Raw genomic sequence first — 13,421 nt, 5'->3', positions numbered from 1 at the left:
AAATCTGGTAAAGTCATTTTTTTCACTTTTTTTTTGTAAAAGGCAAGTGATTGTAATTAATATGTGTAATGTTTATACTCTTTATTTGGTATATATAATGTTTTGGCTCCAAAATGAGAGAGAGAGAGTAGTAGCTCAGCACAGCAAGAGCAGAATCTTTCTCACTACTCCATTTTCGCTTCTCTCATTTCTTTCAATCAATAAAACCTTAATTTTCTCTCTCTCTCTTTCCCTCCTTCTTCAATGGCTTCCGTCGTTGAGGATCCTATGCTCTCCTACCGAATACTAGACGAAGAATCCTCTTCTTCTCTATCTTCCAATCCCTCAGATGCTGTCATCTTCGTCGGCATCTCTTTGGTGCTCGGAATTGCCTGCCGCCACCTCCTGCGTGGTACCAGAGTTCCTTATACCGTCGGCTTGCTCGTTCTCGGCATTGCTCTTGGATCTATAGGTTTCTTTCTCTTCTCAATCTTTTTTTTTTTAAATTCACAAACTGGTTTGACTGTGCTGAGGTTTTTCTTGATGATGATGTATTGGTTTTTGTTTGTGAAACTTGCTTTGTTTGGACAATACGTGACTTTCTTTCTCCAAAACTTTTTGTTTGTTTTTAGTTCTGAAATCTGTAGGTCATATCAACTTTGTGAGATTTTTACAAGTTCGGTTGAACTTGTAATTTGTTTAGAGAATGATCATTCTCATTTTCTCAAATTGGATAAAAGAAGACATGTTCCACCGATTAACTGACCCCTAAAAGGAGAGTTTTGAAACAAATTGAAAGTTTTACTTCGGGAAAAGTGATGAATCTGCTTTGTTCGTTTAGTTAATGATGACTTAGTGGCTGAAGTATTCATTATGTTGCAGAATATGGTACACATCATCGACTGGGAAAGATTGGCGATGGCATTCGTATATGTAAGCTTAAGCTATAGTTTTTATTATGAATACTCAGTAGAGTTTCTTTATTATGTAGTAAGCTTATCTTCTCTAGGTCTGTTATGAGCTAATAAATGGATACCCTTGTTGAATTTGCAGGGGCAAATATTGATCCTGAACTTCTATTGGCTGTTTTTCTTCCTGCCCTTCTATTTGAAAGTGCTTTTTCAATGGAAGTACACCAAATTAAGGTAGATTCTCATTTAATTGATTCTTTTTATACCGTGAGTTTGGGCACTTTACCTACTCCTCGTAGGTTTATTTATTTATTTATTTTATGTTTTCTTGTAAAATGAGTTTTCACATAAACAAATCATCAAAGGTTAAAAATTGAAATTATTTGATGTGTAGATACTTGATAAAGATAGGTTTTATCGGAGGGCTCAAACCGGCTACCACGAGTAGCATAAATAAATATAGAAACAAAAATTGAAAATGCAATGAATTTGAGGACGTGCTGGTGCTGCAGATAATACCAAGCTATAATCTAATAACCTTATCTTCAAATCATTATTTAACAATTATTTTTACTTTATTATTATAATATTAATATTAATTCGACTGTTATTGTTATGGTTATCATGGCAACAAATGAACATCAGTGACTCTTCACTATTCACAATTTATAAATGATTATAATTTTGATATCATGAAATTTTGTAATGACACAAATGCTTATTGTAGCTTCATGCAAGTCTTTTGGGAATAATCTGGGATTATGGATTTGAAATGAATTACTAGCAATGTGTATCTTTATGTGCAGAGATGCATAGCACAAATGATTATACTAGCTGGTCCAGGTGTTCTGATATCAACATTCTGCCTCGGAATTGCTTTGAAGGTATTGCAAGCTTATACATTTAGCTACAAAGTATGGCTATATATTCATACACGAAATCATGCTGCAGCTCACTTTTCCTTACGACTGGAGTTGGAAAACATCCTTGTTGCTTGGTGGGCTTCTAAGCGCTACTGATCCTGTAGCTGTTGTTGCACTTTTAAAAGAGCTTGGCGCGGGCAAGAAATTGAGTACAATTATTGAAGGAGAATCATTGATGAATGATGGGTATTTCTTTCCAAAGCAGTTTGCTTGCTTACCTTTACTTAGATATTTGATAAATTGAGCAAGTGAAACCATCATGTTGATGAATAGATCTGTTTATCAATGTTTTTTTGCTGCTGCTGTTGCTTAATTGGTTTTGTTTTATTACACTTTTTTCCATTATTGTATTTGTTTGGATGAATTGAAATTCATTTCAGGACAGCAATAGTGGTTTATCAGCTATTTTTCCAAATGGTTCTAGGAAAGAGCTTTAACTGGGAGGCTATAATTGAATTCTTAGCAAAAGTCTCGCTTGGAGCGTACGTATTGTTTTATTGAGAATTGTTTTGTTGCAGAATAATAGTGATAGATATCTTCTGATTATGTGGCGTATGTTGTTTCAGTGTAGGTATTGGTCTTGCTTTCGGAATAGCTTCTGTTCTTTGGCTTGGGTTTATATTTAATGATACAGTGATAGAAATTTCTCTCACACTTGCTGTGAGCTACATTGCCTATTTCACCGTATGTTCCTCTTCACACTTGGAACACTTAACTGTCTAGATTCTCCAGTTACTCATTTTTAATTGCTGTAGGTGCTTAGTTTTTCAATGTATTCAAATGAAATCCAACAAAAGATACCTCAGTACTTGGACCTATGATATGATATGCCTCCTTCAGCCTTCAGATGGTTATAGATTAGATTTCTTCTATCAACAAGGATACTTGTCTTTGCTGACACAGTACTTCCTCAAAATAAATAAATAAAAAAGTATTCAAGTGTTTTTTTAACTTATGCAACCTGTGACTGAAAGATTTTGTGTGTAAAAGGTTTTTAGAGTTTTGACATTTTTCAAAAGAGCTGCGTACACTTACATTTGACTGGGTCAATTAACTTATATTACTAAATTTTCAAGTAGATTTTTTCTGTAATTTCATATTTGAGTTTGTATAAGACAAGTTTTTGGTGCTTTTTTTGTGTAAGTAATAGTGGTATAGCTGATTGATTTTGTATATTCCTTTTCATATGAGCTGAAAGTACTCGTTATTATTGATTTTGGCTTTACCTATGTATGTTCTTGTTAGAGATTGGTGTTCTGTTATGTAATCTGATGCCAGTAGTCATAGTTTTCCTTTTGGAAAAAGGGAGATATCTTACATTACCATTTCACAGTATGCTATGTGATTTTCAAGGCCATTGTATTTTGGCTCAACATATTAGCACTTTATTTTTATCATTTCCTTGCAATTTGATAATGGTATGATTGTGGAGCAATAAAATGATTAATGTTAATTTAGTTTAGTGACTTACTCACATTTGTTCATGGAAAATTGAATTTCTTACCAGGCACAAGAGGGGGCTGAGGTGTCCGGAGTTTTGACAGTGATGACATTGGGAATGTAATTTGAATTGCCTCATCAGTTCTCATTCAGATCTTATGAAATAATGAAATTGTTCTTAGAGAATACATATATATTTTTTAATTTGAAAAATTGGATCAGGTTTTTTGCTGCAGCTGCAAGAACAGCTTTCAAGGGTGATGGTCAGCAAAGCTTGCATCATTTTTGGTATGTCCATTTTGTCATTTGAAGAAAAAATGGCTTATTTAGTTATGTGTACAGCAGATGTAGCTGGATGCATGTTTTATTGGTCCAACTCCTGCAGGTTTCAGATCATATATTGATTAAATGATTTTTCAAGTAGTTGATATTATGTTGCTCCTTAATATACACTACATTGGCCACCAGAAATATAAATAGATTTTGATTTTATTAGACTTTGATATCAAATACCTCCTTGAGTATGTATATGCTGTACTTTCCACTCTTTGCTCTCTTCTTTGTGATGCATATTGCTTATTTTTATTAATAAGATATTAATATATTAAATTCTCACTTCTTTTTTCCTTTCAGGGAAATGGTTTCTTATATTGCTAACACACTAGTTTTCATCTTAAGGTAATTGAGTTTGAGCTTGCTTGTTCATGCCTAGCTTTGCTCGACTACTTTGGAATCAGATTGCAGTTTGAAAGTTGTACGAATCTTATGAAATCATGTGGACAAAGGAATTTTTAATTAAAAATTAATAGCAGTGTAGAATTAATCTCTAACTAAAAATACTTTTTCTATTCTAGTTGATTTCATTTCATTGTTGAAATGCATAGAGAAAGGTGCCTTCAACTACTTGTGTCAGGGTTCTCATGATTCTGTTTTGCTTTGCAGTGGAGTGGTTATAGCTGAAGGTGTTCTTCTTGATGACCATGTCTTTCGAGATGGTAAAAAGAAAAATTCTTTGTATTCTCTTCACTAGTATCCTAAACTCTAAAGTTCAGACATCAGTGAAATCTGAATGTTGTCATAATCTTCAGTCTTTTTTGCATATGATGGCTGCAATTGCAGTGTAAATGAGAAAAAAAATGGAAATGTGCATCACAAAATGGACTCTAGAATAGCAGGGAATTCTTTGAACCTGAAATATGAGAATATCAGATAACCTTTTTTTTTATATTATTATAATTATTGAAAACCACCTGTAGAAAGATTTTTCCTTCTGGTAGCTTGCCCATATTTCCAATTAATTTTGTTAATTGAAACGAAAGGAGAAAGGAACTACATTACCATTTTGCAATTGACTATTAATCAGTGCTATCTGTTTTTATTAGCAAAGAATGAGAATTTTGATATGCTAGCACTCCCAATAGCTACTTTAAAAATTTAGCTAAAAGGTAATAAAAGAGAGCTCCAATAGATGAGCAATTTTAGAAAATTCTTAAAGCATTCTACTGTAGCTTAGCTACATTTAGCTCATGCTATTCATGCTTTAAACTATTATTTTATTAATTTTTCTATCAATCTATCTTTTTTTATTTCTCATGTTTATCTCTATTTAATTTGAAGTGATTAAAAATATAATATTTAGATATTATAGAGAAAAAATAGAGAAGGTGATGTATGGTATAATGTAAAAGTCAGAGGTAAAGTAGAGAAAGTAATGTTTTGGTGATCCATTTTCAAGGATAGAGTAGAGCATGAGAGTGGTCTTAAATTCTTCTTTTATTTTTATTGCCTACATTATAATGGTATGATGTTTCTCTATTATGTTTGGTTATAAGTACACTTATAACTATTAATAATTATGTTTCAGGACATTCATGGTTGTACCTAGTTCTTCTCTATGTTTATGTACAAGTTTCCCGTGCAATGGTTGTAATAGTATTGTTCCCCTTTCTGAGGTATCTTGGATATGGTTTGGAATGGAAAGAGGCTATTATTCTCATATGGTCAGGTTTGCGAGGGGCTGTTGCATTGTCACTTTCCTTGTCTGTCAAGGCAAGTCTTTGTTAAATGAGAGTTAATGTTTTTACTGATTTTGATATCCTAATTCATGTAGTGCTGCTTTTCTCTGTTGTTCTTTTTAAACATCTAAACCTGCCAAGTTGATTTTTGACAACTGGTGTAAGATATGAGCTAGGTGGATTACCGTGCATCATTATTCATAAAATCCTGATAATGAAAGCTGTGGCGTGAGTGTAACTATCCACCAGTAGGGTATAAGTTTTTCTATTTTGTCCATAAAATTGATGAGGTAGGACAGATTGAGTATGTAATCATTGTTTTCTCTTGTGGAGGATTTCAGGATTATTTAATTGTGGTCTAAAGGCTTAAGCTTGACGAATTTTAGCTTCAGAATGGATAAAATTATATTTGATGCCAGATAGGATCTGAAATTCCTAAACTCACACTCATAAGAAATTAGTATAAGAATATCTAAAGGCTAGAATATACTGGAAATTAAGGATATATTTGGGCAAAAAAGGAGTGGGTTTTTGAGACTGCAAAGGACTAATTGAGAAAATTTGTTATCATTTCAAGGGACAAGGGAGAAGAAAAAGACCAAGTCACTTGTAATACTAGGAGCTTTAACATACTAGACTTCCATTTCTTTGGAAACTATATGTCCTTTGTCAGTGGAAAACTAACTTCAGGCCCAAGCTTTCAAATAAGGACTTTATATGATTGCAAGTTGAAACTCCTAATATGTGTTATCATATTTCCTAACAGAGGCAATTTGCTTTTGTAACAAGTGGGCTTTATATGATTGTACTATTCATTTCATTTCTTGCCCTTTTGTCCTTTGAGTATCACCTGCTTCTAATTTGTCTGCTGTATGTCTACTGTTTCTCTATTAGCGTTCTAGTGACACTTCACCACTCCTCAGTCGTCAAACAGGAACTTTGGTATGTACAACTTATACATATTTTGACTATATGTCTTTGTTTTGTAAAATAGATCAGTCACGAGTCTTGGCAGTTATTACAAAATTACCATTTTCTTTGCAGTTTGTTTTCTTCACTGGTGGAATTGTTTTCTTGACTCTTATTGTAAATGGTTCAACCACACAATTCATTTTACACCTTCTAAACATGGATAAGCTATCTGCAGCAAAGGTGAGGATGTTACTGTACACTGAAAAATGTTGTTAGATGGAGCACTACAATGCTTATGTCATGACATTGGTCCCATTGCTTTAAAATGAAACTTCTATGTACTATAATCATGTTATCATTTGAACCCACCTACTTTATGAGAAAATGCTTAGAGCAAAGATAAATGACATGAAACGATTAGAATTATTGGTTTTTCCATTGGAAGTGAAATGAACAGGCAAAACAATTTTATCTTTCTTTTTGCTGAAAACAATAGCAGCAGATGCTTTCTTCCCCATAATGGCTAGCATTCTTGTACTGAGTAAAGAGGAGAAATCTATCTAATGTGAAAAGGGGAAGTTTGCTTCAATGTATGCATATGAAAGGTATTATTATGTTTTTGACTGAGTTACTATACATCTTGGGAGGAGTATGAAGTTTTTTGGGGTAATACTAATTACATGTTGCATAGAACCTAAATTGAGTTTTTTTTGTCTTTTTATTTTCTCATAAATAATAGTTCTGTTGGTTATGCGATGTTACTATTTTCCTTTTGTATTTGGTTTTTAACGCATATATTTTACGTGGCAGAGGCGTATATTGGATTATACGAAGAATGAAATGTTGAACAAAGCACTAGAGACTTTTGGCGATCTTGGGGAAGATGAGGAACTGGGACCTGCTGACTGGCCTACAGTTAAACGATATATTGCAAGCTTAAATAACATTGAAGGAGAACGAGTGCATCCTCATGATGCACATGAAAGTGATAATAAATTGGACCCAATGAATTTGAATGATATACGTGAACGTTTTTTGAATGGTAATTTTAATTAAGATTACTTTCAGTCCCATTTCTTTATTTCTGACATTTCACTACTAGCAGTGTTCTTCACGAAGGTAAATTATATTGTTATTATTCACTTCAGTTTTCTGGATATATTTTTGCTCTACTTTCAAGTTTCTGTGGGTTGTTGAAGTTCATTAGATATATCAGCCCATGGTATGCAGCATAAAGTATTACATTTACATTTTTAGTTCTAGAGTATATAGTTCTGTCCAATTAAATGTTGTTATAAATTTGTAATGTTCTCCATGCATGACGGCTCAGTAGTATAACTGATTAAATGAATATCGTCAGTTTGTTAACAAGTGATAAAGAATTTAATGGTAGTAGGAGATGAAGACTATTGTGGAGGTGTGCAGTTTTGGAACTTATATGGGTTTCATGTTAAGTGAGAGGTGAAATCTGGAGATTAATATTGTGACCTCAATTGTCTTCAGAGTATGGGCATTTTCTTAAAAGAAAATATAATTGATGTATTCAGCATTGTTTGTGTTTTAATTCCATACCTAGTGTAGCCAGTTCACATACTCGTATAGATACTGTGGCTCTAGAGGAGGATAGATACTGTGGAACTATGTTGTGTGTGGCACTTCTGATCTTTATGTTTGAAAGGAGGAGAAATTTTAAGGCAGATTTCACAACTTAGCTGTCTTCGCAGTTGGATCAAGTGTTATACTTCTCTGATAGATCTCTTATTTAAAGTAGTTTAGTTTCAACGTACACCCTTCCTGTATTTCACTTTATTTTGAGGGATGCTTTATAGTTTATTAAGGGTGATTATGTTTTTTGCTTTGCATCTTTGGTAATAAAAAATAATAATCATAATGTTAGTGATTGCCAAGACAGATTTTTTGGAAGGACAATGACTCTTTGGCTTTGATCATGTTGCAAAACTAAAAGCTCTAAATATTTGACTGTGACAATAAATATTATGATTAGGTGTCCAAGCTGCTTACTGGGGGATGCTTGATGAGGGAAGGATTACTCAATCTACTGCAAATATTTTGATGCAATCGGTGGATGAGGCACTTGACTTTGTTTCGAGTGAGCCTTTATGTGACTGGAAGGGATTAAAATCCCAAGTTAATTTTCCAAATTATTACAGGTTTCTTCAAAGAAGTATTTGTCCACAAAAGTTGGTAACTTATTTCACTGTGGAAAGGTTAGAATCTGCATGTTACATTTGTGCTGCCTTTCTTCGAGCACATAGAATTGGAAGACAGCAACTGCATGATTTCATAGGTAACACACTTTCCTCGTGGCTTATTTCTCTCTCCAAATACACCCACCCACCCACACGCACATAATCCATAGTTATTTAGCTATATACTTATATGTGAGATACGGTAGCTACGTATAACCCTTGTTTTTCCTCACCTTTAATCTTTAATACATTGACTGCTTGTGAACTCCTGAATTAGCCTTAGCGCATAGTCTTATGGAAAAATGTATTAAACTCATGACTTTTAACTAGTTAACTCTAAAAACACAAGTGCCTGCACAGGTAAAGGGAAAAGTTCTGACTGGTGTTAATAAAATAGTGATAATCATCATCACTTTCCATGACATTTTTTTTGTATACATAACGTGTATGTTCATTAACTGGCCTTCTTTCCTAGTGTTATGTTTTATAGATAAATTATTTTGTATGGGTTCGTGAAAGTATATTATTATCTTTGCTTTATTAATATACATATATTCACCTCCTCGATTAAAAGGAATTTTAGGTAGTTACTCTGAGAGTGTTTTATTATGTCTTATATTCATACGCATCTTTTTAGGTGAAAGTGAAGTTGCTTCTACTGTCATCAATGAAAGTGAGGCAGAAGGAGAAGAAGCAAGAAAATTTCTAGAAGATGTCCGAGTAACATTTCCTCAGGTTTTTACCTAAATCCCTTCCCAATTTTATCTTTTGAGCCCTTCTATATTAGATGCATACTGAAAATTTTAATCATCATTTATCATCTCTTTTCTTGCTTAAAAGACATGATGGCAAGAGAATATCTAATTTAAATAATGTTGATGAATGAGAGTATCTTTGAAACCTTTTTAGGTTCTGCGTGTTGTGAAAACCAGACAAGTAACATACTCAGTTCTGAACCGTTTGATCGACTACGTCCAAAACCTTGAAAAGGTTGGCCTATTGGAGAAAAAGGAGATGCTTCATCTTCATGATGATGTTCAGGTAAGTGGTCATAATCTTTTTGCTTTCTTTTATTCATTATGTTCCCAACTGTTTAATGCTTGATTTTAATTTCTGAAAGCTTCTTTGCAGACCGACTTGAAAAAGCTTCTAAGAAATCCTCCACTAGTAAAAATTCCAAAAATGAGAGATGTGATCAGTGCCCATCCCTTCATGGGAGCTCTTCCTCCTTCTATTTGTAAACCACTTGAAAGTTCAACCAAGGAAATGATGAAATTACGTGGTGTGACACTTTACAGGGAAGGATCGAAGCCTAATGGAATATGGCTTGTTTCCAATGGGGTAGTCAAGGTAATAGAAAATATGATTGTACAATTTTATGAAGTTTGTTTAGAGAGAGTTTGCTAATAGATGTTCTACTTTGCAGTGGACGAGTAAGAGCTTAAAAAACAAACATTCGATACATCCAACTTTTACTCATGGGAGTACTTTGGGCTTATATGAAGTGCTAACTGGAAAATCATACATATGTGACATAGTAGCGGATTCTGTGGTTCTCTGTTTCTTTGTTGAAACAGATAAGATACTGTCTGTTCTAAGATCTGATCCTTCAGTAGAAGACTTCCTTTGGCAGGTATACTAAGTTTAATATTGTGCCAACTTAGTTTTCCCCATCAATTGTATTCTTTCAGTGCAGCTTGTCCAGAAAATGATACTTTCTAAAGATTACATTATACCTTTTATTTTATATATAAAATATTTGAAATGAATGGCATGCTACCTTTTCTGACATGGTTCATTGCTTTATAATTTTACAGGAAAGTGCTATAATTCTTGTCAAACTCTTGGTCCCTCAAATATTCGAGAAAATGGCAATGCAAGATTTAAGGGCTCTTGTTGCTGAAAGGTCAATCATGACTATATACATTAGGGGGGAAACTATAGAAATTCCCCACCACTCCATGGGTTTTTTATTAGAAGGATTTGTCAAAACCCAAGGCACCCAAGAATTGATTACATCACCTGCAGCTCTCTTACCTTCGCATGTGCATCAAAGCTTTCAAAATCTTGACACAACAGGTAGTTTAAGGCTTCATGCTCACTTCTCCATCGACCTACTTTGTAATATCTGTTGGTCTCCAAAATAATCTTCTTTAACTTTTTATGATAACAGCCATCAAAGGAGCCAGCTTTTCCCATAAAGCATCCTGCTATTTAGTTGAAACGAGAGCACGAGTAATTATTTTTGATATATCTGCATTTGGATCAGAAAGTAAGCTTGAGAGAAGGTCTTCCTCATTTGTTCCACGTTCTGTAGATCATCATCCTCATAGACCTCTTGGTCGAGAACATGGCGGTCTTATGAGTTGGCCTGAACATTTCTACAAACAAAAACAACATAGGGACTTTGAAGGGATTGGCCAAGAAGCTAACAGCTTGTCGGCTAGAGCAATGCAGATAAGCATTTATGGCAGCATGGTATTAACCGTTATAATTTGAAGTTATGTGGATAACGAGTTTCTTTTAGTCTCATCTTTGTGAAACTCATTCCATCTTTTTTCTTGTCACCAGGTTAACATCCGCAAATACTTTCGTAGTTATCCAGGAATTAGTGTGGCTAAGCCGTCACACAGCATATCATATCCTACAATTCCCTCACACCAGGACCGTCCACTTGTTTCTGTCAGATCAGAAGGGACCGTGAGAAAGAACTTAGAAGGGAGAAATCTCACTGGAGAAACTACTTTGGCACCACCGCGAATAAGTACAGCTCCAAAAGACAGTCATGCTGAAGATTCAAGTGATGAATCTGGTGCTGAGGATGAATTTATAGTGAGAATTGATTCACCAAGTAGGCTTTCTTTTCGTCAGGCTTCTTAAGTCTTATATCTTCTGAATGACCATTTATGATTTACATCTTGTTCTACTACCACTGTCTTTTATAAGAAATACCATGTAGATAGGATACATATAATGTAAAATAAGTTTTAAATAATTGGTGTGCATAGCTTGATATTGTAGCCTTGTTTCATATCAAAATAAAGTCTTTTCTAGAAAAGAATTATTGATCAAAATGTGGAAAAGGAAAGAAAAATCCTTGTTCTATCTACTTTTGGTTATTTGTCATTTTATTTTTTCAGATATTTGTAGCCTTGTTTCAAATCAATTTAAGCATTTCTACTTCCTCGTAAAGCCTTTATAACTTTGCCAATATCTAATATAAGAATGATTATCTCAGACTACTCTTTAAAGAAACTTGAGAAATACAATACTGTGATTATTTTGCATAATTTTATTTGGAAATTAAGGTCAAATTAGTGGTTGCCTTTTGATTTGAAGTTTTATAAGTAAATTTGATTGTATGTATTAAGATTTAATAGAATGTACCTTTTACTTTTCCCTGCTCTCTTCCACTCTCTTTACAAACAATACATTTCTTGCTTGTTCTTTCCTCATTTTTCTTCTCAAACAAACATAAGAGTGAACCTAGAGAGAAGTTAAAATATGGGCCGTGTTCTTATGTGATTTTCAAAATATGGGTCGTCTACCATGCCAATATTTTTAAATGGTAGATCTAGGCTAAATACTTGTGTCATGTTTAACCCTGGTTGTTGTTTTTCTTAAATAGATGAATCCATTTTTTCATACAAGCTTAAATTCATGCTCTAATTTTCTATTCTTTTTTACAATTAATAAGATAATTGTTGATCGTATAAAATAGATCTTTGTGGATTTATGTATGACTAAAATTAGGTTTAGGTCTATAACTATTGGAGGTTGTCTTTTTTCTCTGGCCAGACCCGCTGGCCTTTCTTGGGCTTAGGTGTGGCTTGGTTGAGATTGTATTCTGCTACTACAATTCGATTTTTGTTATTGCGATTAGTCTTGTCTTTGGGACATGATTTTAAGTATTTTAGTCTTGTCTGTGTGACATGATTTGTTTTGTTTTGTTTCGTTGTTGGTTCTTCTTTATTGTTTGATGGTATCATTGTTTGTGGATGGTAATAACAAGTTCTCTGCGACTGAAGGAGTTGTTAGAAGTGTAATTACATACCTTACACAATAGTTGAGAGCTTAAGTTACGAGGTTGAATGAACCTGCTGCAACAATTTCTACTGTTGTATCTTTTAAGCGATGGATGAAACAGAATGTAGGTATTCTTAAGGTTAATTGTGATGTTGTAATTTTTTTCTTTTGATTTTATTATAGATTTTTTGTCAAACGATCGAAAATTAGGCGGTTAATTATCTGATTCATTTTTTAATTCTATTTCTGATCATGTCTCTAACAGAGAAGATATTGGATTGTAGGCTATTATTTTTGTTGATTGTCATTAATAAAATTCTATAATTAATTCTAAAAAAGATAGATAATTGCTAAACTATATGTATTGTTTTTATAATTCTAAAAGTTATATAATGTTTTAACAATATTTTATAGATAATTATATAAAAAAATATTAAAATTTAAATATTTACTGATAAATATTCAAATTTTAAGTCACACTCTACAATGTTCTCGCTTTCATCGTTGTCATTATTAGCTTCATTAATTTGCTAATTATTTATTTTTTAATAAGCTATTTGAATCTCATTTTTTTGCGCGTTATTAAATTCAATAATTTAAAAATATAAAAATATTTATTTTTGTTTGTAACATTCCTATTTTAATCTTATTTTCAATATGTTATATTTTTTTTGAATTTCTTAAAATTTACAAAATATCTAAAATAATTATATTGTACACTGAAAAATACAAAATAAATGTATCAATACATTTATTATTAGAGGAGTAATTTGCGGCATAAATATCTAAGTTTTATGCCGAGTAGCAGATAAATACCTAAGTCCTATTTTTGGCGGTAAAAATACCTTCTGTCACTACTTTGGAACTTCCGTAGGTACCTCTCCGTTATGTGCCAGATTAGTATCCACGTGTCACTTCGTGATTAGTCCAGATCATTTTAATTTTTATTTTTTATTTGTAAATCAATTTAAAAATTAAAAGTTAAAAAATTAAAATTCAAAATAA

General features: G+C 32.9%; 1 protein-coding gene across 2 annotated transcripts; it reads left to right on the top strand.

The window, feature by feature from the left end:
* Positions 1-11,574, top strand: LOC115722498 (sodium/hydrogen exchanger 8). Of its 2 annotated transcripts, XM_030651719.2 has the most exons (23): positions 1-451; positions 862-912; positions 1,033-1,124; positions 1,697-1,774; positions 1,842-1,999; positions 2,194-2,295; positions 2,380-2,497; positions 3,321-3,373; positions 3,476-3,541; positions 3,887-3,931; positions 4,196-4,248; positions 5,118-5,302; positions 6,163-6,210; positions 6,313-6,420; positions 6,991-7,222; positions 8,186-8,488; positions 9,028-9,125; positions 9,300-9,431; positions 9,522-9,740; positions 9,817-10,023; positions 10,208-10,469; positions 10,564-10,868; positions 10,962-11,574. In XM_030651719.2, exons 1-23 carry the CDS (start codon positions 244-246, stop codon positions 11,268-11,270), a joined length of 3,432 nt encoding a protein of 1,143 aa, XP_030507579.2. In that variant the 5' UTR covers positions 1-243; the 3' UTR covers positions 11,271-11,574. The 2 variants fall into 2 exon arrangements, with proteins under 2 accessions (XP_030507579.2, XP_030507580.1); XM_030651720.2 differs by lacking the exons at positions 1-451; positions 862-912; positions 1,033-1,124; positions 1,697-1,774 and having other exon boundaries at positions 1,859-1,999; positions 2,199-2,295.
* Positions 11,575-13,421: the final 1,847 nt, after the last annotated feature.

The sequence above is a fragment of the Cannabis sativa genome, chromosome 9 (genome assembly GCF_029168945.1).
Source record: "Cannabis sativa cultivar Pink pepper isolate KNU-18-1 chromosome 9, ASM2916894v1, whole genome shotgun sequence".
In the NCBI taxonomy this organism is placed as follows: Eukaryota; Viridiplantae; Streptophyta; class Magnoliopsida; order Rosales; family Cannabaceae; genus Cannabis; species Cannabis sativa.
This window is presented reverse-complemented; position numbering and strand designations above follow the sequence as displayed.

Bases quoted from the DNA above. Each gene is read 5' to 3' on its own strand.
- LOC115722498 (XM_030651719.2), top strand. From the start codon at position 244: ATGGCTTCCGTCGTTGAGGATCCTATGCTCTCCTACCGAATACTAGAC. The intron at 3,932-4,195 runs GTAATTGAGTTT...TTTGCTTTGCAG, and splicing joins ACACTAGTTTTCATCTTAAG to TGGAGTGGTTATAGCTGAAG. The intron at 5,303-6,162 runs GCAAGTCTTTGT...TTTCTCTATTAG, and splicing joins CACTTTCCTTGTCTGTCAAG to CGTTCTAGTGACACTTCACC.